Source organism: Phragmites australis, chromosome 11 (genome assembly GCF_958298935.1).
Source record: "Phragmites australis chromosome 11, lpPhrAust1.1, whole genome shotgun sequence".
In the NCBI taxonomy this organism is placed as follows: Eukaryota; Viridiplantae; Streptophyta; class Magnoliopsida; order Poales; family Poaceae; genus Phragmites; species Phragmites australis.
In genome coordinates this window covers 2535608-2558624 of record NC_084931.1, presented here as the reverse complement: position 1 = coordinate 2558624, position 23017 = coordinate 2535608, and the positions used below count along the sequence as shown (strand labels likewise).

General features: G+C 43.8%; 1 protein-coding gene across 2 annotated transcripts; it reads right to left on the bottom strand.

Annotated features, from left to right (window-relative positions):
• Positions 1-16315: 16315 nt before the first annotated feature.
• LOC133885133 (transcription factor WRKY5-like) lies at positions 16316-20937 on the bottom strand. Of its 2 annotated transcripts, none has more exons than XM_062324785.1 (6): positions 20605-20937; positions 20362-20448; positions 20131-20265; positions 18703-18990; positions 18420-18533; positions 16316-17139 (listed from the first exon to the last, which is right to left on the bottom strand). In XM_062324785.1, the coding sequence occupies exons 1-6, from the start codon at positions 20830-20832 to the stop codon at positions 16471-16473; spliced, it is 1521 nt and encodes a 506-aa protein (XP_062180769.1). In that variant the 5' UTR covers positions 20833-20937; the 3' UTR covers positions 16316-16470. The 2 variants fall into 2 exon arrangements, with proteins under 2 accessions (XP_062180769.1, XP_062180770.1); XM_062324786.1 differs by having other exon boundaries at positions 20362-20513; positions 20605-20736.
• Between the last annotated feature and the right edge of the window lie 2080 nt (positions 20938-23017).

The following is a 23017-nucleotide window of genomic DNA, read 5'->3' as shown; positions in this document are numbered from 1 at the left end:
AGGGTTTTGGTGGCGATGTCAACTCATATGCCCACATCTCTTGTCTCCTCTTATATAGAGTACGGTAATTAGCCTTTAATCACATTAAAACCCATCATGACTCTAAACTCTAACATACATTCAATCATATTAAATCTCATTCATAGATCTAATCTGCATACAAGATCGTCTCTAGGGCATATCACCAACAATCTTCCACTTACACTAGAGTTGATCCATACAAGTTTTAAATTACATCCCTTTAAGTGTGTGACCCATTAGGTTTATGTGTAAACGGCCGCTACCCAGAAACACTTTCCAAATTGTAAGTCAACAGCGGTACCTAGCAGCACATATTGACTCCGAGAACACATAAAGATCATACTGTTGGACCTTGATATACACATGCACCAATCCCTTTGCCACACGATATCAGTCAAGCTCAAGGCGAGATATGTGCCACCCTTGTGATAGCTCAACCATTCACTTGATCAAGTAGTGGATTCGTCATGATTAACTCTTTAATCATATTTGCATGGCCATGCACTTTTTCAATCCATCTACCTCAAGGGGTCCAGAGATATGTCTCCCGTTATCAAGTAGTGGCAAATTCTATCTTGATCGCTTACACCTCACGACATATTTCATGACAAACCCGAAAACTACATTTATGACTATACGGTTACGAAATTTGCCCCAAAGTATGTCACTACATATTTGGGAAATCAATAACGATCTCAGGTCTAAGGATCATACAGTGTCTCGAGGTGGGTCTGTCCAGCACCATGTTCGCTAACATGTGTCCACATTATTAATTTGATATCTCCATATCAATGATCCATAAAACATGATTATCAATCAGTACATGTGTTGGTTTGTGAAATCATCATTGTTCCATATAATGATGCGAAACCAGGGACTATTTTAGAATGACATCAAACAATGAGTCTTATGAGCAAGTCACGTGCTTGCTGATCAATATATGTAATGGTCATTCAAGGGAACAGAGTAACAAATTACTCGAGACAACACAAACATAGAAGTGATACAATCATCTCCATGATTGCCTTTTATGGCATATCACCAAAACTTTTCTACTTGCACTAGAACCAGTCACATAGGTATCCAATACCTATTACTCGGTAGTGCACCTTCTTTCAGGTTGTAGGATAAGACAAGCTAACGGATCCAATCCGATAGGTATCCAATAATCATTGCATGTATTTACATCACTTCTCCATTCACTTCAAAAAGATGTATCTATGCCAAAGTACATGCTCGAAATTGTGGTGGTACTAATGCTCCCAGTGCTCGAGCAATAGGTCTACTAACGATAATAGAGACCTATTGGATAGAACACATTGCGAACCACACATAACTCAAAAACTAATTGTCTGATCCAAGCAATCTCCAATGGGACTTCAAAAGCAGTGGTGTACCTAGCAATAGTTGTAGAGTAGGCAACGACTCTAACATGGAACATTTCTAGCTTATCGTTCCATTATTTACATAAAACCAGATTTCACACCACGGTTCGTTTGTTGAAATCTAGCATCGATGTAACCATTTGCAACGACCTTTTTCCTTCAAAAACCATGGTCACTTCCTCGTTCTTCTCTAGTACTAGCGGATGATTTTTCCTGATGACTATCAACAGGACGTGTGATGATGTCTAAATTTTCCCTGCTCATTAGGTGTCACAACACATTGAGTCTCGCAAAGACTGACACAACATGGCATTGGCAAGAAACCTTACTTGGAATCCTGTATATTGAACTATTTCAGTACCTTGTCAATGTGTGTTCTTGGGCTTAATCTCATTTCTGAGCATTTTATTTAGGATATCATGCTCATCGGGTGTCATCACATACTGATTCTCGCAAGTGCCAACAATTTGTCCTCCTTTTATCTATCTCTATAGGTATTTATGCCCTATTTATATTGTCTTTCCCGCAACTTCATCTTGAAACCATTTCTCAATGAAGATTTGAGAAACTTAATGCATTGGATTGTCATCCCGATCAATAATATGTCATACATAATTATGAGATAAAAAAAACATATGTGCTCCCACTAGCCCTTTTGTAAACACAAGGCTCTTCTTCATTCTTAATGAAACCAAACACTTTGACCACTTCATACAAATGAAGATTCTAACTCCAAGAAACTTGCTTCGGCCCATAGATGGACTTTTCCAGCTTGCATATCTTCCTAGTATTTTTCAGATCAATAAAACCTTCAGGTTGTATCATGTACACATCGTCACTTAGGTTTCCATTAAGGAAAGTTGTTTTGACATCCATCTACCATATCTCATAGTCATAATATGCAGCAATTGCTAGGATGATCCAGCTATACTCTAGTATTGCGACGAGCGAAAATGTTTCATCATAATCAACATATTGAATTTGCCTAAAACCTTTCGCCACTAATCGTGCCTTATAGATGTGAACATTTCTATCAATATCTATCTTTTTATTAAAACCCCATTTGCACTCAATTGCTTTAACACCATCGGGTGGATCAACCAAGTTCCAAACTTGATTATCATGCATGGATTCTATCTCGGATCTCATAGCTCCAAGCCATCTGTTAGAGTCCGGTCCCACCATAGCTTTCGAGTAGGTCTTAGGTTCATTATTGTCTAATAATAATATATCGCGCTGCTCCATGGTTATGAACATTAACCTCTCAGGTGCACGACTGACCCTTTCCGACCGACGTGGTGCTGATGTCTCCACAATATGTTCTCTAACATCCAGTTGTGGTTCAGTAGAAGCTAAAATGTTTTCTGGTGGTTCTCGAATCTCTTCAAGCTGCACCGTGCTCCCACTAACGTTCCTCAAGAGAAACTCATTCTCCAGAAAGACACCATTATGGGCAACAAACACTTTGCCTTTTTCCTAGTTATAGAAATAATATTTTTTGGTTTCCCTAGGATACCCCACAAAGAAGCAATTATTAGATTTGGGGGGTGAACTTATCATACGTCAAACATTTTACATAGACTTCACAACCTCACACCTTAAGGAAAGATAATACGGGACGCTTCCCAGTCCATATCTCATATGGTGTCTCCTTCATGGACTTAGATGGAACCCTATTTAACGTAAAAACAATAATTTCTAGAGCATATCCCAGAAAGACAATGGGAGATCAAATTGGCTCATCATACATCGAACAATGTCCAACAAAGTACGACTCATCCGTTTAGACACCCATTTCAAGAAGGCATATCATGCAAAGTCAACTGTGGAACAATTTCACATTGCTTTATATGACCATCAAACCATGGCTCAAGTATTCATCTCCACGATCCAATCGCTACAATGTAATTATCTTGCCCGTATAATTTTGTACCTCATTTTGAAACTCCTTGAACTTTTCAAAGGATTCAGATTTGTATCGAGAACCACTTTTAGCTATATAGCTCCTTAGCCCATATACGTCTATATGTACAAGAGCTAATAAATCAGTTGCCTTTCTCCTAGACCGGTGAAAAGCAACTTAATCATTTTGCCAAGTTAACAAGATTCGCATATGTCAAATGATTCAAAATCAAATGAATCTTGAATACCATCTCTATAGATCTTCTCCATGCATCTCTTATTCATATGACACAAGCAACAATGCAAAATAAAAGTAGGGTCAATCAACATTATAGATTCACATATCTTCAAAATCCATTCACCAATGGATCATGACTGAACCAAGTTGCTAGAAAGCTAAATAACATTTGTCCACAATCCTTTACTTCCAAAGCATTTTTTTATGGTCATAGTCAAATAAAGATCAGAATAAAAATTATTCCATTCAAAACTCCGAGGATAATATTGAAGCTATAGTGTCAATCGGCCAACACAACAACCATTTGCTATATTGGCGATGCACTTATCAACCTCACATCTTGCCAAAAACTCTAGTTTGATTCTATTATCAACTACCCAAGAGTTACGAGAGAAAACTACAAGATCTAAGTCTATATCATTGGTATCTAGGGCTAGAAGTCATACTTTCTTCCCTTTTCTTTAGAACTTCTAAGTAATCCCAGTTTTCCTTTGAGCTACATCGTATAATTATGGTTCTTTAAGTGCTATGCCCCACTTTTTGAACATATACACAAGTGAGGCTTTTATGATCAAGTATCTTTTAGCCAAGCTTGGCTATCCACAAAGCAATATGCCCTCCAATCATATTGAAGTCATATTCAATGTGAGGCAATAGACATAAAGTGAGTAATCATGGTGTTTCTCATAAACTCCCTGAGTTACAAGATAACACATTTGAGCTAGTTCATCAGGACAAGAACTTCTAGAACACATCCTTTGTATCATTGTGTGAGAACAATTCTCAATTCAATATCAATCATCACAATTTAATCCAAAAATTGTAAGGGGAACTACTTCCAAAATCTACAACAAAAATATATGCAACGCTTTAATACTATGTTTGTGTGTATCCTCCAATAAATAATTTATCAGAAGCTACTCCCACTGTATGTTTTGAATCAGTTTCCCTCTAACGCTATACAATGGGACAAGATCCATATTCAACTAGGTTGTAGTGAGCTTTGACATCACTCCTAGAAAACTAGGTGACATAGGTAAGTAACACATTGCTAATCATATCTTTATGTGACTCTTGTTTGTTGAGTGGCATCCAATGCCCTGGCACCCAACACCATGTCTAAGTCCAAAACCATTTTGATAGCTTGTTAAGTAAACCAGCACTATTGTACGATACCATTTTGGTGTATATTTGCACCTGTATATGTGTAAATATACATAAAAGGGGAAATATAAAAAAAAGAGAAGGATCTGGTCGGCTTGGTGGCCTTCTTTCCTTTCCCGGCTTGAGCTGTCCCAGGCTCCCCTCTTCCCTCCTCTCCTTCTCCTGCACCAAGCTGGCCTGACCCAGCTCTTGGCGCCTTATCCCCTCCGCCGACTGACCTAGGGCATCCGGGGTGCCCTGTTTCTCTTCTACCTTGCGCCTCAGGCACCGCCTCTCTCTCCCCATGCCGCCTCCCTACTCGCGCTCGCCAGTCGGCTCGACCGCCCCCGCGCACCTGATTCGCTCCTTCCCTCGCTCTCTCCTCCCTTTCCCTCTGCTCCCTGGGCCTAGAGCCCAAGCGCGCACCTCGGCCGCGCTTGCGCCGTGCTCCTGAGCCGCACCGCTCCTTCTCTAAGCCTCGTGCGCTCGTCCTCATCCCTTCCCATGCTTATCCTCGTAACTCTTGGTCCAATTTTGCCACTAAGGAGCCCTAGCCGCCGCTATATAGGCCGGACTTGTGCTCAGGGTGGGGGAGGGGGCCAGATCTGAGAACAGAGCGAGAGAGAGAAGAGGGAGAGAGGAGAGAAAATCCATCTAGAGAGAGAGAGAGTGGAGCCAGAGCTGTCACCGTAGATTCCCGATGTGGTGGGTTCTTAATCTGAGCTCCCCTCTACCCCTTCCTCCCCTCCAATGAAGCCTCGTGCTGTGGATTTGATGGCCGGCTATTCTTGTGTTTCTCTGATACAGCAGGCCTCATGCCGTGACCATGGAGATGGTGTCGTGCTGTGATTTGTTTGGCTGTTCTTGTGTTTCTGTGATCTGGCCGACCCTCATGTTGTGACCATGGAGAGGTGTTGTGTGGTTTGGTGGTCGGTTGTTCTTTATTCTGTGATGAAAGCCGGTTGGCTTTGTGCCGCGACCGTGCAAGGTGAAGGTGATTTGGTGGCCGTCGATTTGGTTGATGAGTTCTGGCTGACCTTCGTGTCGTGGTCGTGTGATTTGCAGATGGCTTTTGGCCGCGTGGGTGCTATCCCCAATCGGGTTTTTTTTGCTGTTGTTGATTTGGGTCGCCATCGTGTGCGTGCGTAGGGCTCCGACCGGCCTTGTGCCGTGACCGCGTGTGGTGCAGCTATGAATTCCAGCCGGCCTTCGGGTCGTGGCAATGACATGCAAGTTTTGGTTCGACCGGCCTCGTTGTTGTGACCGCCGAGATGGGTTTGGTCTCTGTTGTTTTGGCTCCGGTTGGTTTTTGGCCGAGCTGGTGGAGGTGTAGGAAGATGCTATGGTCGTTTGTCGTTGAGGGTTGATTCAACCATCATTCCGTCAAGTTGGCCTTGCGTCACTGCCGTGTTTGGTGTTTCGCGAGTCGCTGCCGGCACGCGTGTTGTGGCTGTGTTCACTGTGTGGGTTTTATCCCTTGTTGGACGACTTTTGGTGTTTTCCATTGATTTCTCCACTACCGAATGGGTGGGTTGTGCCGCCAGTGGAGCAATTGCGCCACCGGTCGGGTGAGCCGTGCCTCCGGCGGTGGTAATTGGCATTTTTTTCTCATCTCCTTTCTGGTGTCGTTCAATTGGTGGTGTGTTCCAGCTGGTGAGGATCATCTCTGTTGAGGCATTACAGCTGGTGTGTATGCATGTGTGGGCACATGATGCGTGTGTTGCTGTTGCCACCTCCATTGTTAGGCGCTGGCTGTGATCCTCCTCTGTTGTTGAGCACCAGCAGGTGATTGGGAGCCTGTTGATGTGTTACCATCTGTCACAATTAAGCATAATCATGCTTCTTAAGTATTATGTTTAATTTTGCATAATTGTAATTCGGAATGCTAATGCACTTCGTTAAAAGTTAATTGGACGAGAGAAAGAAATTCGGGAGAGAAAAGAATAGAATTCGTAGTTAAAACGGACTTTTTTTTTCTCTCACCCGTGGGCCCCACCTTCCCAACCACCCAAATGGGCAGCCCCACTTGCTCCCTCTCTCTCCTCCCTCACTCCCCACGTCTCCCACCAGTGCAGCAGCTGCTGCTGCCTCTCTCTCACTCCCCTCTCAAGCTCTATATCTCTTTCTCCTCAAATCCGAGCTCTAGAGAAGAATTGGAGGTAAGCATGTGGTACCATTACATTCTAGAGCTCATAAGCTACTCATCAATCCAATTCATTTTTGAATTCCCGGAGGATTTGAGTCGTTCTTGGCTCATTTTGGTGTTTAGGGTTAAAACAAGAAGAACACCGGAATTCTTCGTTTCCCGAGCATTTCCTCCACTTCTCGACAGTCACCCAACTCCACAAGCATCTTGAGTAAGTCTTTTAGGCTCCCCATAGCAAGAATTCATAATTTGGTTGATCGATTTCGAGTTTTAGCAAAGTTCATGAGTTTTTTAGGTTTTGGACCAAAATGAGGTTTTGGATGAATTTGATTTGGGAATTGAGTTGCTAGGTGGTTAGTCGAGTTCTAAACTCTCTAAACTTTCCCAAACATATCCCCCTTTGGAGTGGAAAAGATCGTAAATCGATTTGGCAAAGTTTCCCCTCAAATAGGAGCAGTTATGGAAAATTCGGAACCTTCGAAAAATTGTCCGGAGGTTCTGCAGTCTGGAACCTCCGCAAAAAAGTGCGGATAGTCCGCAAAAGTGCGGAGGTTCCGCATAAAAGTGCAGAGGGTCCATAGTTACTATTCATCAGGCGTGTTGAGGCTTGTAAAATTCATAATTAATTTATCCGAACTCCAAACAACATGAGACCAGTTGCATTAGCTTTGTATGAGTGTGAAATATGTGTTAAAAATGTTGGAACTACAGAAAATATTTTTGAGAATTAGTGAGTTAATTAAATGTGTATCGGCTTGTTTAGGTCACAATTAGTTGTTGCCATGTCCTAAAATTATGAAACCACTTTTGTTAGCCTTGTATTAACATGCTCTACATATTAAAAGTACTATGAGTTATGAGATGAGTGTTTGAATTCCGTTGGTTAATGAAATACGCGCTGAGGTTTAATGAGTCATTGAAATAGTTTCAATCTTTAATATTTCGTAATTAATTGAATCTAAACCCCTTATATAGTGTATGACCATGTTTAGGTAGAGTGTGTCTAGTGTTCAAGTTGAATTGATCGACGAATCATCGAAAACACATTTTCAGCCCAGGTCCGGAGTGTCCGGACAAAAGTCCGGAGGGTCCGCATATGTCCGGAGTATCCAGAGAAAAGTCTGGATAGTCTGGAGTTTGCCTGAGTTGCGCAATATCTGGATGTTCCGCATAATTTTGTGGATAGTCCGCATATGTCCGGAGGTTCCGCACTTTCGGTAACTTTTCAAATTGGTTTGAGTCCTAATTTTGTTCTAGCTCGCATGTTTGCACTTTTAACATGTTTTGCGCATCTTATGGCATGCATTGTTGCATTTCATCCATACTCGTGGCATTGCACACGTTATTCTTTTTAGAGAACGCCGATCCACTGATCCCGACGAGCGAGGGCGATCCGGAGGCATCCCACCTTTCTGATCCAAGGCAGCAAGGCAAACATCTATCATATTGCACCGTGTTAACTTGAAATCTAAAATGTTAAATATGCTTATGTATGTATGCATGTGTCGTTGGGTACCCTTGGGTAGAACCTAAGCCGTTGCATTCTTCTACCTTGGTCACCTGTTCGTATATGTTCCTTGTAGCCTAGAGATGATGTTGTGTCTAGGTGTAAGCTCGACTTATATGCTTAGCAATGCATTAGGTCATCGGTAGAAGATGAACGGCGGCGTACTCCGTTGTTCGTGAGCTTAGGGTTGCTCTTGTCTTACAATTATGTTTATGGTTACAAATACTTGATGTCGAGGTGGTTGAGTTGTGGTGGTTGGTTGAGTAGTGAGTATGAGGCGAGGGGTGAGCGGTGCTAGGAGGGTGTTTAGCCTACCCGGATGTGGAGTTCCCTTGGGTAGGACGGTAGAGGAAAACTGGGCACCGTAGACCGCTTGCACCGGTTAAGCACCGATCGTCGGTGTAGTCGGCTTTAGCACTTACCTTACTCACCACACGCTGATATAATGGTAGGCAAGCCGAATACCTTCGCAGCTGTGGCTTTGTGGGCCTGATCATCGACGGTGTGAGCGGGCGGGCTTGTAAGCGGTGCTAGTTTGCTCCGGGAGTAGTTCTAGCACCACCACGCCGAGCGATGCACGATCCACACGGTTGGGGCTGGTTGGAAAAGGTTGACACGGGTACCCCCTTGTGTGCACTTCGTGAGTGGCACAAGCCATATGGTCCCTGTGTCGTGTGGGTCCAGAAGTATCCCCCTGCAGGGTGTAAAAACAGTTCGAACTGCCGCGCTCTCGGTTATGAGCATGTCTATCGCTTATTTGCACCGGTCGTAGAGTCTCGGTTGTGGGTGATGGTTCGGCTATGTGGGTGTGGATCGGTTATGTTGGAGTTATCTTGGAGTGATGGTGGTGTTGGTTCGGATATGAGATGGTTTGGTGTGGTTATGGTTCGGGTATGTGGGTGTGGTTCGGATACGATGTGGTGGTCTGGGCATGGTGATCGAGTTGGCACCTGTTATACTTTGATACACTTGTTGGTTACGTTTATATATGTTCAGTTGGTGGTGTAGGGTTGTTTCATATATGTTGGTTAAGCTAGTTGCTCACATCTATGTCTAGGTTCCTTACCGCTTAATTAACTTAAACATGTTAATTCTTGCTACCAGCTTAATGCATGATCCTTGGAGTCGGGAATATATATACCCATACTGTGTAAGACTTGCGAGTACCTTCGTACTCAGGGTGCTACCCTTAAGTTGTTGCAGGTTCACAGGTCGGCAAGGAAGAGGCAGTATTCAGCTACTTTGTGCCTGTTGATCAGGGTGGCGGGCAGGAGTAGCACCTTCTACTCCAAACTCGGTACTTTTGGGATGGTGCCTAAGGGCATGTGGCACCGTCTGCTTTTGTTGTATAGGTTTATCTTCCGCTGCGTAGTTGTGGTTTCCTTTTTGATGTAAATTATGGAAACAGTTGCATGTTTAAAGACTTGTAATATAAATGTTTATTGCTCGCTCTTTATTAAGTTATGTTGTGATGTACCTATTGGAAGGCATGTGTTCCGATTGTTGGGAACAAAACACGTGCCGGGATTACCGGGATGATATTCTGGTTAATCATCGAGGTTGTGATTATGAATAATGATCCTCTTGGTGATTAATTAGGATATTATTTGGATGGTTCCTCACACCATTTTAGTGTGTGTGCCATCTATGTGCTCTAGCCGTTGGCTCACCCTTTGTAGCCCGGTCTGGTCATGTTGCATGTTGCCATATGCTGTGTTGTCCCGCTGCTGGTTCTGTATGCACAATTATTGGAGGTTGCCTCTATTATCTCCCTCCTGTTGGCATGTGCTGATAATGTCCCTATGGACTATTGGCTATTTGTTAGCTGGGATAGTTTGTTCTACCGGTAGCTCACCCAGTTATGAGACAGTATTGCAGATGGTTGGGTTGACCTGCTGTCTGTTTAATGGTCGTCTAATTCTATCTGAGTTGTAGTGGCTATTTGATCTACTACATCTTAGAGTGTTGCTCTCTTTACCGAGGGAGGATGGTGAACATATGGTTAAGCCTCTCCCTGTATGTGTTGTGGAGGCTATCTAGTGCTACTGCGTCTTTCTATTGCCATCCCTGTTGTCTACTTGATTGGCTTGAGATGCTGATGTTTATGTTGCCTCTGTGGCTCGATGCTTATAATGCTCTTGCCCTGTTTATGAAGGTGATCTTGCATCACTTGTTGCTGGTACTTGGTTGTCTTCATTATGATAGCTTGGCTATTTCCTTTGTTGTTGGCTGTTGTGGTTGTTACCCAGTGCTAAGTGTTGACAATGGCTATGGTGCTAGGTGTTGGCAATGACTAATGGTCGGTCTGTGATGTTTTATGTTCCTGAGTTAATGGAAATATCTTTGTGGTTTAGCATGGTCTTGCCCTCCTGTTATCACCCTTATTTTTGCCTTCATGGCTTGCTTGTTGCTCCTCTCTGCTGATTACTGGAGCTGGTGGTGATTACTTTGACCTTGGTGACCTTTGCCTTTGTGGTATTTTTGCTTGTGTGGCTGTTGCCTTTGTGGCGGTATTCGTTGCCTTTCGGACTTTGAGGAGGCCTAAGAGGGGTTGCGTGTGGGACATGCTGAGGTTAGTGGTCGTAGATAGGAGTTTAGATTCACTGTAGTTTATCGGGCTCCCACGAGGTTGTAGTTGGTGAACTGCCGTATAGCTAGACTCTCTCTCCCTCTATTTTCTTGTAGTACCTAAGGTTGAGGCCGATGATGAGGGGCTACAAATTCTGAGGTTGTTTAGCCGATGATGACACGAGATACATAAACAGTCTATAAAGCTCATGCTAAAATTGTTTGTCTCCTCTTTTGCTTTTATTTATTTTCTAACGCTTACTTTGATCTGTTTTGTTGCGTGTGACTACAGCCTTGCAGATTCGGAGATGACCTAAGTACGACCAGCCAATAGCTTAATCGGAGGTAGCTCGAGATGGGAGTAATTAACCGGGGGTCTCGCGAGGCCACAGGAACCAGGACAAGATAGTCGTTTGAAGATCTAGTCAGATAGTGTGTGCGTATGTGTGTGTGGAACAAAATGTAATCAATGAAACTGTACTTTATAATTTCGATAATGAATGAATAAAGTTTACGTATTTTAGTTACATTTGTCTCCTATTTCTTTGCATACGTTTGTATACTGGCACGCCCGAGATTAAATACATTCAGCGTTACATACAGCAATTCAAAATACAAACGGCAAGTTTCGAATCCGCGAAAGAAAATGGCACGCCCAGAGGGACATGGTTCTCCTCCCATCTTTGATGCGCTGTGCTGGTCGTTAGGACAATCTCTCTAGTCTCCAAGTGTTGTTTGCAGAGAGGTCATTGGGAAAGTACAAATCAAGAGACGCTGTTGTTGCAGGTGCATTCGTCCCTACCCGCGTCTCGATTCCCGTGACCCTTCAGTTTAGAGCGTTTCCGTCTGTAGGTCGTCTTCGAGTACGAGGACAAAGTCTACTTGCAGATAATGCAAGAGTTGATGCAGACTTCCCTGATGAAGAGCACTCAGAAAAGAGCCCTTGCATAAATAAAAGAGGAATGCAACAAAGTTATCACTAAGGCTGATGCCCTGGAGGAATCTACCCTCGCAAGCAAAACAGAAGCTGAGTTGGTCATCGCTTTAGACGTAGGCTGTGAAGACTTATGTCAAAGCACTGCCCTAGCCCATTGAGCTGGAAGGCCACATGCACGCCAAAACTGCCAGCAAAAGATCGTCAAGGCTAAGAGGCTCTGACAACATTGCCTCTCGTCTCACTACACTCACTACTCCAAAAGAGGAAGCGGCTCCAAGTGAAGCCATTCCCCGCTCATGGACTTACCATGCCTTGCGAGCTAGGCTCCCCGTGTTGGAAGCTATAGAGTTTCTATCCTAACACCCCGAAAGGAGGCACAGACTCTACAACCCCTATCTAGTTGGCTGCTAACACTGGCTGCCCCGTTTCTACGTCGGCATGACATCCGACCCATCTTTATCCAAGAAACACAAACCAGTTCACCACACTTCCAAGGGAAGTGACGCCACTTTTTCATAATGAATTACAAAGACATCTACAGCCGCTTAGAGACCAAATGTTTGGTCTCGAGAGATAGCTTCGTAGTACCACTTGAGACAAGCGTAATTAACCGGGGGCCTCGCGAGGCCACGGGAACCAGACGAGGCAGTAGCCTGAAGATCTAGTCACATAGTGTATGCGTATGTGTGTGTGGAACAAAATGTAATCAATGAAACTGTATTTTACATGTTTCAGTTACATTTGTCTCCTATTTCTTTGTATACTAGCACGCCCGCGATTAAATACATTCAACGTTACATACAACAATTCGAAATACAAATGACATGTTTTTAATCCATGAAAGAACTATACATGTAGATGTCCGACATCCACCCTAACTGATTAAGATAAATGATGACACCCTGCTTTGGCAGACCTACCAAACAATAATCAAAACCTATGTAGATGCATCTATTGGAAGGACATCAATTACTCTTAATTTTTCTGAGGGAAATTATTCTTTCATGGTCATAATATCCACCGCATATAAAATATGAAGGAATAGCATGATAGAAACATAGATAAATATCACATGCAATCATATTAACTGTGACATAGTATGACCCATTCACATGGTGATCTCCATCGCCCATGGTCCTATCCTCTAGGTCATCATGCTCCAAGTCTCCATGATAATGTGCTAGTCTATTACATCTAATAGCACTAGATAAATTACATGAGAAAAAGAAACATCACAAGTCGGCACGTAGGCCATTATACAATAACATGATAGCCTTTGACTACAATCAACCATGACACGCAGACCATGAAAATTACACACATACATCACATATATAATAAAGTCATACCAGTCACAACATTCTCTACAAAAATGAGTTAAGCGTAGAAACGAATTCTAATGTCGCGAAGTGGACATGTTATTATAACGATCTATGTGTGTACGCTACGCAACGGCGGTCCCGTTGGCCGGTCAGTAGGCGGGGGGTCGGGCAGCCGCCCCATGGGTTTTAGGGCAGTGCCTTGAAAATCTCTCAAAAATACATAGATCGTATCTATGAAATCACTATGAAAATCTCATCGAAAATCACTATGAAAATCTCATCGGATTGATCATATCAAGTCGATTATGAGTCATTCATAATGCCCCAATTTCTATTAGATCAATCATATGGATCATCGCGTGAGCTTTTCTAGAAATGACGATAACACATACAATCTCGACATGTTGTTCTTCCAACCATGCAGTAGTGTGCGTTGTTAGCCCTGATGGTGATTCCAGTCGGTAGGGGCAAGTTGCACGCATGGCCAGGTGAGAGATTGAGCTAATCTTTTGGTTATATGGTTCCATCAACTCACACCTCATTTGACCTCTATTTCACCAAATCGTGCATCGACCAATCCATCATATGAACCAATTATACGAACAATAATAGATATAATCTATTACTATCACATATCACATATATATGACTGATCTAGATAAAAAACTACGCATGTAGGATCTGATACCACTGTTATGGGATGGGTTGGCTACGCTAGCCTAAAACAAAAAAAATGTTTACCGCATTCACCTAGGAAATTATGCAAGTAGGAGATTATAGATCGTTACCACTTGACGCGCAGTGCAGCGGAAGAAGAGTTGGAGTAGACCGATCCAACATCGTGCGCATCCTCGACCAGCTCTGAGTAGCATCGCGTGTTCCTCGACCAGCTCCGAGGAGCGAAGCGTGTTCCTCGACCAGCTCTGAGCAACGAAGCGTGCTCCTTGACCAGCTCTGAGCAACGAAGCGTGTTCCTCGACCAGCTTCGAGCAACATTGTTGCGATTCATGACCATGAAGGGGAAACCTCGACCACGTCCTCGACCACGAAGAGGAAGTAGTCGATCTCATCGACCAGGTACTCGCACTCCTCGATCACACTCAAAAGGGTGCGTCACGCTCCTCGACGGCAGAGCATGACCAACGCTGTGATCAGAGAGCACGATCAGCACCGTGATCTTCATGCCGAAGAGATTAGCGCTGCAGTTGTAGCAACGCCTGTAACGTATCCACATGTATAGGGATGTAACATTGTACACTGGTGTGCTAGCACCACGCGCCTGACTATTGGTCCGCAGGGAGCTTGGGAAGAGGTGGCGGCTAGGGTTTCGGTAGTGAAATCAACTCATATGCCCACATCTCCTTCCTCCTCTTATATAGAGTACGCTAATGGGTCTTTAATGACATTAAAGCCTATCATGGCTCTAAACCCTAATGGTCATTCAATCATATTAAATCCCATTCACAGATCCAATCTGTATACACGATCGCCTCTAGGGAATATCACCAACACCTATGCCATGTGTGCCATTGAACTGAACAAGACTGTCATTAACAAGATCGATAAACCCCGATGAGCCATGTTATGGAAAAGTGCTACAGAATGCAGTGACGGCGACTGCTAGGTTGCGTGGTCAGTGGCGTGTTTGGAGAAGGATGGCGGAGGGTTGGGGATTAAATATTTACACTCTTAGAATTTATGCCTGCTCATGAAATTCCTCCATAAGCTGTTGTCTAGCATCTCAGTCTCTGGGCCACCTTCACCGAGCTTATGCCATTGTACTATGCCATTTCCTCAGTTGACGTCGACAATGGTCGTTCCACATCCTTTTGGCATGATGACTGGATGTCCGCTGGGCCTCTGGCCAATGCACTCCATACCTCGTACTCACACTGCTTGGAGCTTGACATCATAGTGCATGCGGCCCTCTCCTCCGACTCGCTGAACTTAGCTCTCCAGCCACGTGTATCAGCTACTGCGCAAGAGAAACTAGAAGTCCTTAGCTCCAATGTCTCGCTTGTGATGCTTGAGGACTATGCTGATATCAAATGGCTGCCGAGGGTTTCGTCCCCGGGATTCACTATCGGCCGGGCTTACAAGATGGTTGGGCCGCCGGCACAAGACATCCGCCTTCAACAATTCAGCTGGGATAATTTTGCTCCAAAGAAGGTGCAAGTTTTATTCTGTATCATGCGACATGGCAACACTCGGATCTGTGCCTTTCTCCACTACCACATCATTTCTTCGACATCCACTTGCCCCTTCTGTCCCTCGACCGTGGAAACCATTAATCACTTGTTCGTCCAATGCCCACCAGTTCAAGAAATGTGATTGTGATTTGTGCATGGCATTGCCGCGCCGCACAGCTCTTTGGATGAATTGTGCTCCCTAGTGGCCGACACCTTTGCTCAATGGAAGCCCTAGAACCGAAACACCGCTTTGTTGCTGCTTCCTTGGATTACCTTGAAGGTCGTAACCCCAAGGTCTTTGAACAACTTGGATATGCTGCTGGCCGGGACAACTCGGATGATGCACGATCATCTGCACCTTTGGACAGTCCATGCCAAGCGTTCTACCCCCCAATGGATGACATCATGAATTGGTGCTCACAAGTAGTTGATGTAATTAGTTAAAAAAATCCCTTTCTCTCTATATGCTGTTGTATCCCCATCCCATCCTGGGGCGTGAACATTTGCAAAATTTTACCAAATCAATGAGAAATTCAGGTGGGTTACCCCCACAGTAGATTCCTCTAAAAAAAGTAAATTTCATAAAACTATAACTATTTATACCATTGTAATACAAAACTACAAGTTCTAAAGTATATTTTATAAAACTACAACTATTTCAACCCTTGGTAACAAGAAACTATAACATTTTGACATATTCTCACATGCCAGCCATACATATGCCACATGGCCTAATCTCACCTGCCAACCACACATATGTTAAAAAATTGTAGTTTCTTATTATCAATGGTCGAAGTAGTTATAGTTTTACGAATTAGACTTTAAAAATTATAGTTCGGTATTACAATGGTACAAAACTTGTATTTTTGTGAAATTTACTTAAAAAATAAACATGACATGACATGACGTTTATAGAAAATTTTAAAGCAAAAATGAGAGCAACCTGACGCAAAGATGGAAATTAAACCGCCTCTACAAGAATCTCAAGTATAATCCATGTATGTACAACACTACAACAGTAAACTATAGAGTATATTCCTTACAAAACCGATGCATACGTACGTATGTATATGAACGTACAGATGATTGTAAGCCTTTGGATGATTCCTATGTCAATGCCGGCCGTCATTTAGTCTCTGTAGAAGTGCATGCATGGCCGTCTCACGTGCTCCGGCCGCCGCTCGCAGACTTGGGGGCTCGGTGCCACCTTCGCCGTTACCATCTCCAGCGTCACTCGCGCCGCCGCGGGGAGCTACTTCAGCGCCTCCCGCCATGATCGAAGAGATCGCGGCCGCCAGCGCCGTGGTGAAGTTGGGGTCGCTGGTGATCGCGGCAGTCATCATCTCCAGCGCGAACCGCGGCCTCCCGTCCGTCCCGACAACCGTAGGCAGATTCGGCGGCGGCACAACCGGCCTGTGCCCGGGGAAACTGTACACCGGGAACTGCATCGCGGGGATGGACGGCGGGCAGTGCTGGAGCAGGCCCCCGGACGCCGGCGGCGAGTGGGTGAGGTCGAGGGTGATGGTCGGGAACGGCGCGGAGGCGGAGAGCGTAGCGCCCATAGCGGACGCGTAGGGGTGGAAGAGCGGCGCCGGGGCCGCGACGTGGTGGCCGGCGAAGAGCGCGCCGGCGTCACGGCTGACGGCCGGGCCCGAAAGCAGCATGGCGACCGCGGCGGAGGTGGTCTTGGCCATTGCGGCGGCCGCCGGCGGCAACTGGTGGTTGTGGGTGCCCTCGTACGTCGTGATCAGCACGGTCTTGTCCTCCGCGCATCGCTGAACCTGCATGCACACGTGTTAGTTAGTTACTGATGCCGTACTCACTTCTTGCATGCATGTAGGCATCTCATCCACTTCAATAGTCGCACGCATGCATATAACCTAAGCTATATATATAAAATCAAAGCCAAATACGTTGCAAAGCCGAGTGATATTTTAGAGGGAGGCCAGGTCTTGCAGGCAGGTGAGATATCACGATCTGTACTGTGCCATTGTGGAATAAAGTGCATGCAAATGTGTTAAGGGAGCTCAATCATTTATCATGGTGTGTGTTACTATATCACTACCTGTAATATATAGTTATAAATTAGCTAGGGACAGGTAAGACAATAGACAGAGATATGACTATCAAGCTAGAGGTTCAATAGCGTATGCGAGTGTGCAGCCAGCTATGCTCTTGCACATGTTCACATTTGCATGTCTTACAAAATGTCATCAAATTTGAAAATATTCAAGCGTACCGGCCAGTAGCTGTTTTCTTGGATGCCTTTTCAAAGTGCATACATGTTGTGTTTGAATTCTGGAGAACACGCAACATATCATTCATACCACGGAAATGGAATAGACCACGTGATCAGTTGCTTAATAATTAGCTATATATGTTGCATTATACCTTAATAATCTCCCCACTTTAGTTTAAATCAAGTATCAGCAGCAATTTCTTGGCTTTTCCTTGACCAATCGAACTTAAGCTTGCTAGCTAGGAAAATATGTCCGTTTGATTGACCAGTCATTGAATAAGCAAACCGAATGCATATATCATCATGGGTTTAAGGGTTTCAGTGCTAACCCACTAGTTATTTTCCTTGGCACATTCTATGTCGTTTTTCCAGAGTTTTTTTTAACAAAAATGAGTAGAGTTGTTTTCCCTAGTTTATCACTTCATCTATAGGGACCGGTGTATCGTCAAAGGGCTTGGAGAAATTTGGAGTTCCCAGCTCTAAAAAAAGAAATTTGGAGTTCACATATGATAATTCTTTGGTTAGTTAAGATTTGTACATAGATGCATATATACTCCCTTCAAATACAACTTTTTATATGACATTTTGGGCATTGATCGATAGCGTCCGGCCCCAAACCCAACTTTGGACGTGAACTTGTATTTCGATATATTTTTTAAACCTAGTAAAATTATAATATCACTAAAAGCAAGTTTTGAAACAAATCTAGGCTTATTATTATTTTGTGATATGTACATGTATCATTTTCATATGTCCAATCTAAATATCTATGAAAAAATGTACTTCCAAAAACTATCATCGGAGAGATAGTGCAATATATACCTGCTTCCTGACAGGGCATGCTGTGGCCATCGTGCAGCGGTAGTAACCTCTTGGGCAAGGGTTACCCTTGGCCATCTTCTGCCCATACTTCCTCCATTGACATCCATCACTGATCTACAAGTATACATACATCCCCAACAAGTTTGAGAAAAAAATTTATATGGCCCAAAACATTCGACATTGATAAAGTAAAGTAATTGAGGGTGATTTGTATGAAAATTAACTTGCCAAAAATAAATTGTTTATAACAAATTGCAGTTCGTTCATCAGGACTCTTGCGTACCATTGGGGCCTCCGATCGCGCACGCACCGACACCCTCGCTCTCCGGCACGGCGCCTCCGCTGCCGGCGCCCGCTCTGCGTTCTCCCCGTGCTCAGGCGTCCCCGTCGCGTCCTGCTGCACTAACCTTCTGTTGCCGCCTGCCTCGACACCGCTGCCGTCGTCGGAATTCGCCCTGTCACCGTCAAACACCGGCGCCGCTCTTATCGCCGGAGCCATGCGGGGGTCCATGAATTGCAACCCGCCCGCGGGCATTACTGCCGGTAGCATCGAGTTTGGTGCGCTGCTGGCCTGCACCGATCAGTCAAAGGAGAGTTAAAAGACGAGAGAAAATGTCGCGTAAAGTATGTACGTAGTACGTTCATGGGGTCGACATGAACATGCTAACCACCATTAGTAAATGTAGCTTTGTTCTGAAGTTTTTGGCCAAGCTGTGTGTGCAAAGACGATAAACATGTGTTGCTGTAGCACACAGCGATCGAGTTGCCAAGACACTTCTCAATCTCGCAATAATATATAACTAGCAGAGGACGATCCTAATGTTCACTTAAAAGAAATTAATGGGCGACATAGATTTGATTAGCGACCTAAATCAGGTGTTGAATTTTTGTGTGGATTTGAATGCCTAATGGCTGAGCGGGGATGGAACCACAACTAATGCCGCACCCAACGGTGTAGACCATAGAAGGACGCGCTTCTAGGGTGAAGATATGCGTCCCAATTCAATACGGTTATACTTGTGGTCAACTGGTCATAGATGGTACTACAAACTAATTGTAGACTAGATCATGTGCACAAATTTTTGCGATACGTAATCAAGAATGCCAAGAATTTTCATCTTAAAAGTTAAAAACTCATAAATCCAAAAGTTCAAACATGAGAAACACCAAAGTGAAATCCACTCTAATAACCCACCAAATATCACTAAACTGGAAAAATACCATATCCAATGTGTCACTGACATGTGCCATTTTGCAGCACATGTCATGTTCAGAATGGATAGTGTTTCCAATTACCCTCTTTGTGAATTATTGAGTCTGGTCTATATTTTTTCCCTTCATTATTGGTACAATATAATCTTCCTACAAAATTTCTTGGTTATCTGCATTAACTGAGTTGCATAGACCAAGAAGTAAGGAACAAAATCATTGATACACAGTTTTCGGCAGTTTGGAACATTATTTATTTCTGACATGAATTAATTATCAGAATCGCTTGCCGCACGAGATATTTTTTTTAAAGGAGATATTCAGAAGAAGATCATATATTTTTGCTAACGTGAAAGTAAGTACACCGTTGACTAGCTAGATTCCATTTCCTTTGAACTTGAACAGCAAAGAGTAATTAAGACCAAGATAATGGAATCGAGGAATTAAACACATTTGACGAATTAGATGAACCGATGGTAACAAGGAGCTTAGTTTAGTTTACCTGCTGCTGCTGGATTTGGATGAACTGATGGTAGAGGGTGCCGTAGCTGCGAGTGAGCTCCTCCAGCTTCCGCCGCAGCAGTCGGTTCTCCTCCCCAGCCTGCCGGAGCTCCCCCTCCACCGCCGCCACGTCCACCTACACATGCATACACATATATATGTAAGGATCAACATGACTTGCAGAACGCTATGAACAATTGATTCCATGAGAAACGGTGAAGAAGATTTTTACCTCTTTACGATCATTCTCTGTCCCGGCAGGACCCTCACCGCCGTTGACTGCCGTCGCCACCGCCGTGGTCAGCAGGTCCAGCGCAGTCTGCGTGCGCGAACACAGAATCAAACCACAGGCACACCCGTGCGTACCAAAATTAATCAAGATCCCTACACGTACGCATCGATCTCAACTTTTTGACTGGATCGAGATACATGTACAAATCAATCTCAAGCTCCGCATCATGGATCGACGACTTACGTTGACCATGTTTCCACCGCGGCCAACTGCTCCTGGCTCTCGGCCCCCGTCTCCACCGTCGTCGGCTTCGTCGTCCCTGCGGCCAGAACCGCCGGTGGAGAAGAAGTCGACCTCCTTGATCTCGCTCCGGCGCCCGCTGCCGTGACCAAAGCCCCGGTCACCGCGGTGCTCTGGTAAGATCATCTCCTCCTCCTTGTGCTGCTGCTGTTGCTCTGGCACCAAGTCCATGGATGGATGGATTGGAGGTAGCTAGCAAGAGAACGGAAAAGGAGAGAAAACTATATACGACTTGTAACTTCGGCCGCGTCAAGTGGTAGCTAGCTAGGGTCAGAGAGAGAGAGAGAGAGAGAGAGAGAGAGAGAGAGAGAGAGAGAGAGAGAGAGAGAGAGAGATGTGCAAGCTACAGATTGGACTTTGGACTTCTCAAGAGCGACGAGACCATTGGGAGAGGGTGGGCCAGCCGCGTCAGGACGGTGCGTCAGCGTGACAGGTGGCTGAGCTTGGGGACAGCTCCGCCCACGTGACGCTGTGCGCGGGCCGGGTCAACGGAGTCAACGGCTGCAGGGTTTTACGACCAAGGGAGTGGTGGAGAGGAGGCAGGAACCTAGTCTGTCAACATTTTCTTTTTCTTTTTCTGAACGGACATTAAGAGAGTTGCTGAATTTATATTAGAAGGGGATACAAAAGAAGTATAATGAAAAAATAAAAAGCTACCAACAGACTAAGGGTCTGTTTGTTTCAGACTGGTTCTGGCTTCTGCTTCTGTCAGAAGTCTAGAGACCTAAACAAACGGGTTTGCTGAAAAGTGGTTTCTATAAAAACCAGAAGCCTGCTTCTGAGGAAATGAACTAGAAACTGAGAAGCTAGTTTTTCTGAGAAGTAGTGTACTGAGAAGTAGTGTATTGAGAAGTCAAAAAATTATTGTAAAATCAAACAGCTAAAATCCAAAAGCAGATTTTTAGAAAAATCAAAAGCACAGTTTTTCAGAGAAGCCAGAAACAGAAATCCAAATAAATAGGCCCTAAGAATAACAAAGTAACCGCTCATGTAAAAGCAAAAGCAAGACTTTGCTGATTGAAGTCCTCTTTAGTCTTGAGTGCAACTAGAAAGGATGGCAACTCCTTGTTTTAGAAGTTTCTTCGATTTTGTTCTTTTCAAATATTGAAAAAATATGAGTAATCTATCAAACTCTCTTGGAGCTTGGGATCAATGATATTCCGTGCCGCCTTCCACCGTCTATTTATCGAGGTCATCTCGTCAAAGTCCAGCAAGAAAGCGAGGCTTGACCTACTCATGAGCACGGTCCACACTTATTTTGTGAAAGTGCGGTTTTTGCATAAGTATGTAGGTGTTTCATTTTCCAAACTACAAAACTTGCAGATTTAGTAATGAGGCTAACCTCTCTTTGCCAAGTTATCTGTCGTTAGAATTTTCTATTGTAGGAGTACCATGCAAAGAACTTGCACTTGGACTCTGTTTTGGCCTTCCAGATCAGCAACATGCAAACTGTATGATGTGGGGACTCTTTGAGGATTTAATACTCACTCAAATAACATTTTCAACTTACTCGTTCGATTTAATACCCTTTTTGTCCATTTCATAGTCCAAATGGGTTCCTCCCTTTCAAAAATAACATACGAAATCTAAACTGCTGAACACAGGACAGGATGGATTCAGAAAATTGGACAAAGATGGGAAAATTATACTAACTACTTTGGTTTGCCAATTTTCAAATTGAAAAATTTCAAGATTTTGGTGTAAAAGGTACTCTAAGAGCAGGGTTTTAGGGGCTGATTGGGAGCTAGGTTGGACACCAATTGCAAATTTATCCATACCCACCAGTTAATGTGGACAAAAATGGGAGGTGAGCGGTAGGTTACGGCCAATTTCTTGAAAACCACAGTTCAAGACTTGATTTTTATTACTCCATTCAGTCACAAATAAGTGTTCTTAAAATACAACTTTGACTACTACTTTTTGGTGTAACATGTTTATAGAATATAATAAATTTAAACTTTTATGAAACTACTTTTCGAGATGAATTTATCCGTATTATTTTCAAATATCCAAACTCAATACATAAAAAGTAATTTATAGCCATAGTTTAAAAATATTACCTGCACGTAGCCCAAAATGACACTTATTTGTGACTGGAGAGAGTATAAGCTAGCAAGGTATGTGATTGAAAAGAAAACCGAGCACCATTAGTTTGTAAAAAGGCCATCTGTACATAGTTTTACATTTTTTTAATGAATGGCAGCGATTCTGCCGTTTCTCGTCAAAAATAAACATAGTTCCACACTTAAATGTTTGAGATAAATATGAAGTCACGCGGATTTATATATAGAAGTCACACATCATATCCAGCCGTAATATTTGTGGAGAATTGAGGAAGAAAATTGAGGGAGATTGA

What these genes read in the sequence shown, in the direction of transcription:
- LOC133885133 (XM_062324785.1), bottom strand. Translation starts at nt 20,832, where the DNA reads ATGGACTTGGTGCCAGAGCAACAGCAGCAGCACAAGGAGGAGGAGATG. An exon ending in GCGGTGGAAACATGGTCAAC is followed by an intron (nt 20,449 to 20,604) that starts GTAAGTCGTCGA and finishes TCGCGCACGCAG; the next exon opens with ACTGCGCTGGACCTGCTGAC. An exon ending in CGCGATCGGAGGCCCCAATG is followed by an intron (nt 18,534 to 18,702) that starts GTACGCAAGAGT and finishes GTATACTTGTAG; the next exon opens with ATCAGTGATGGATGTCAATG.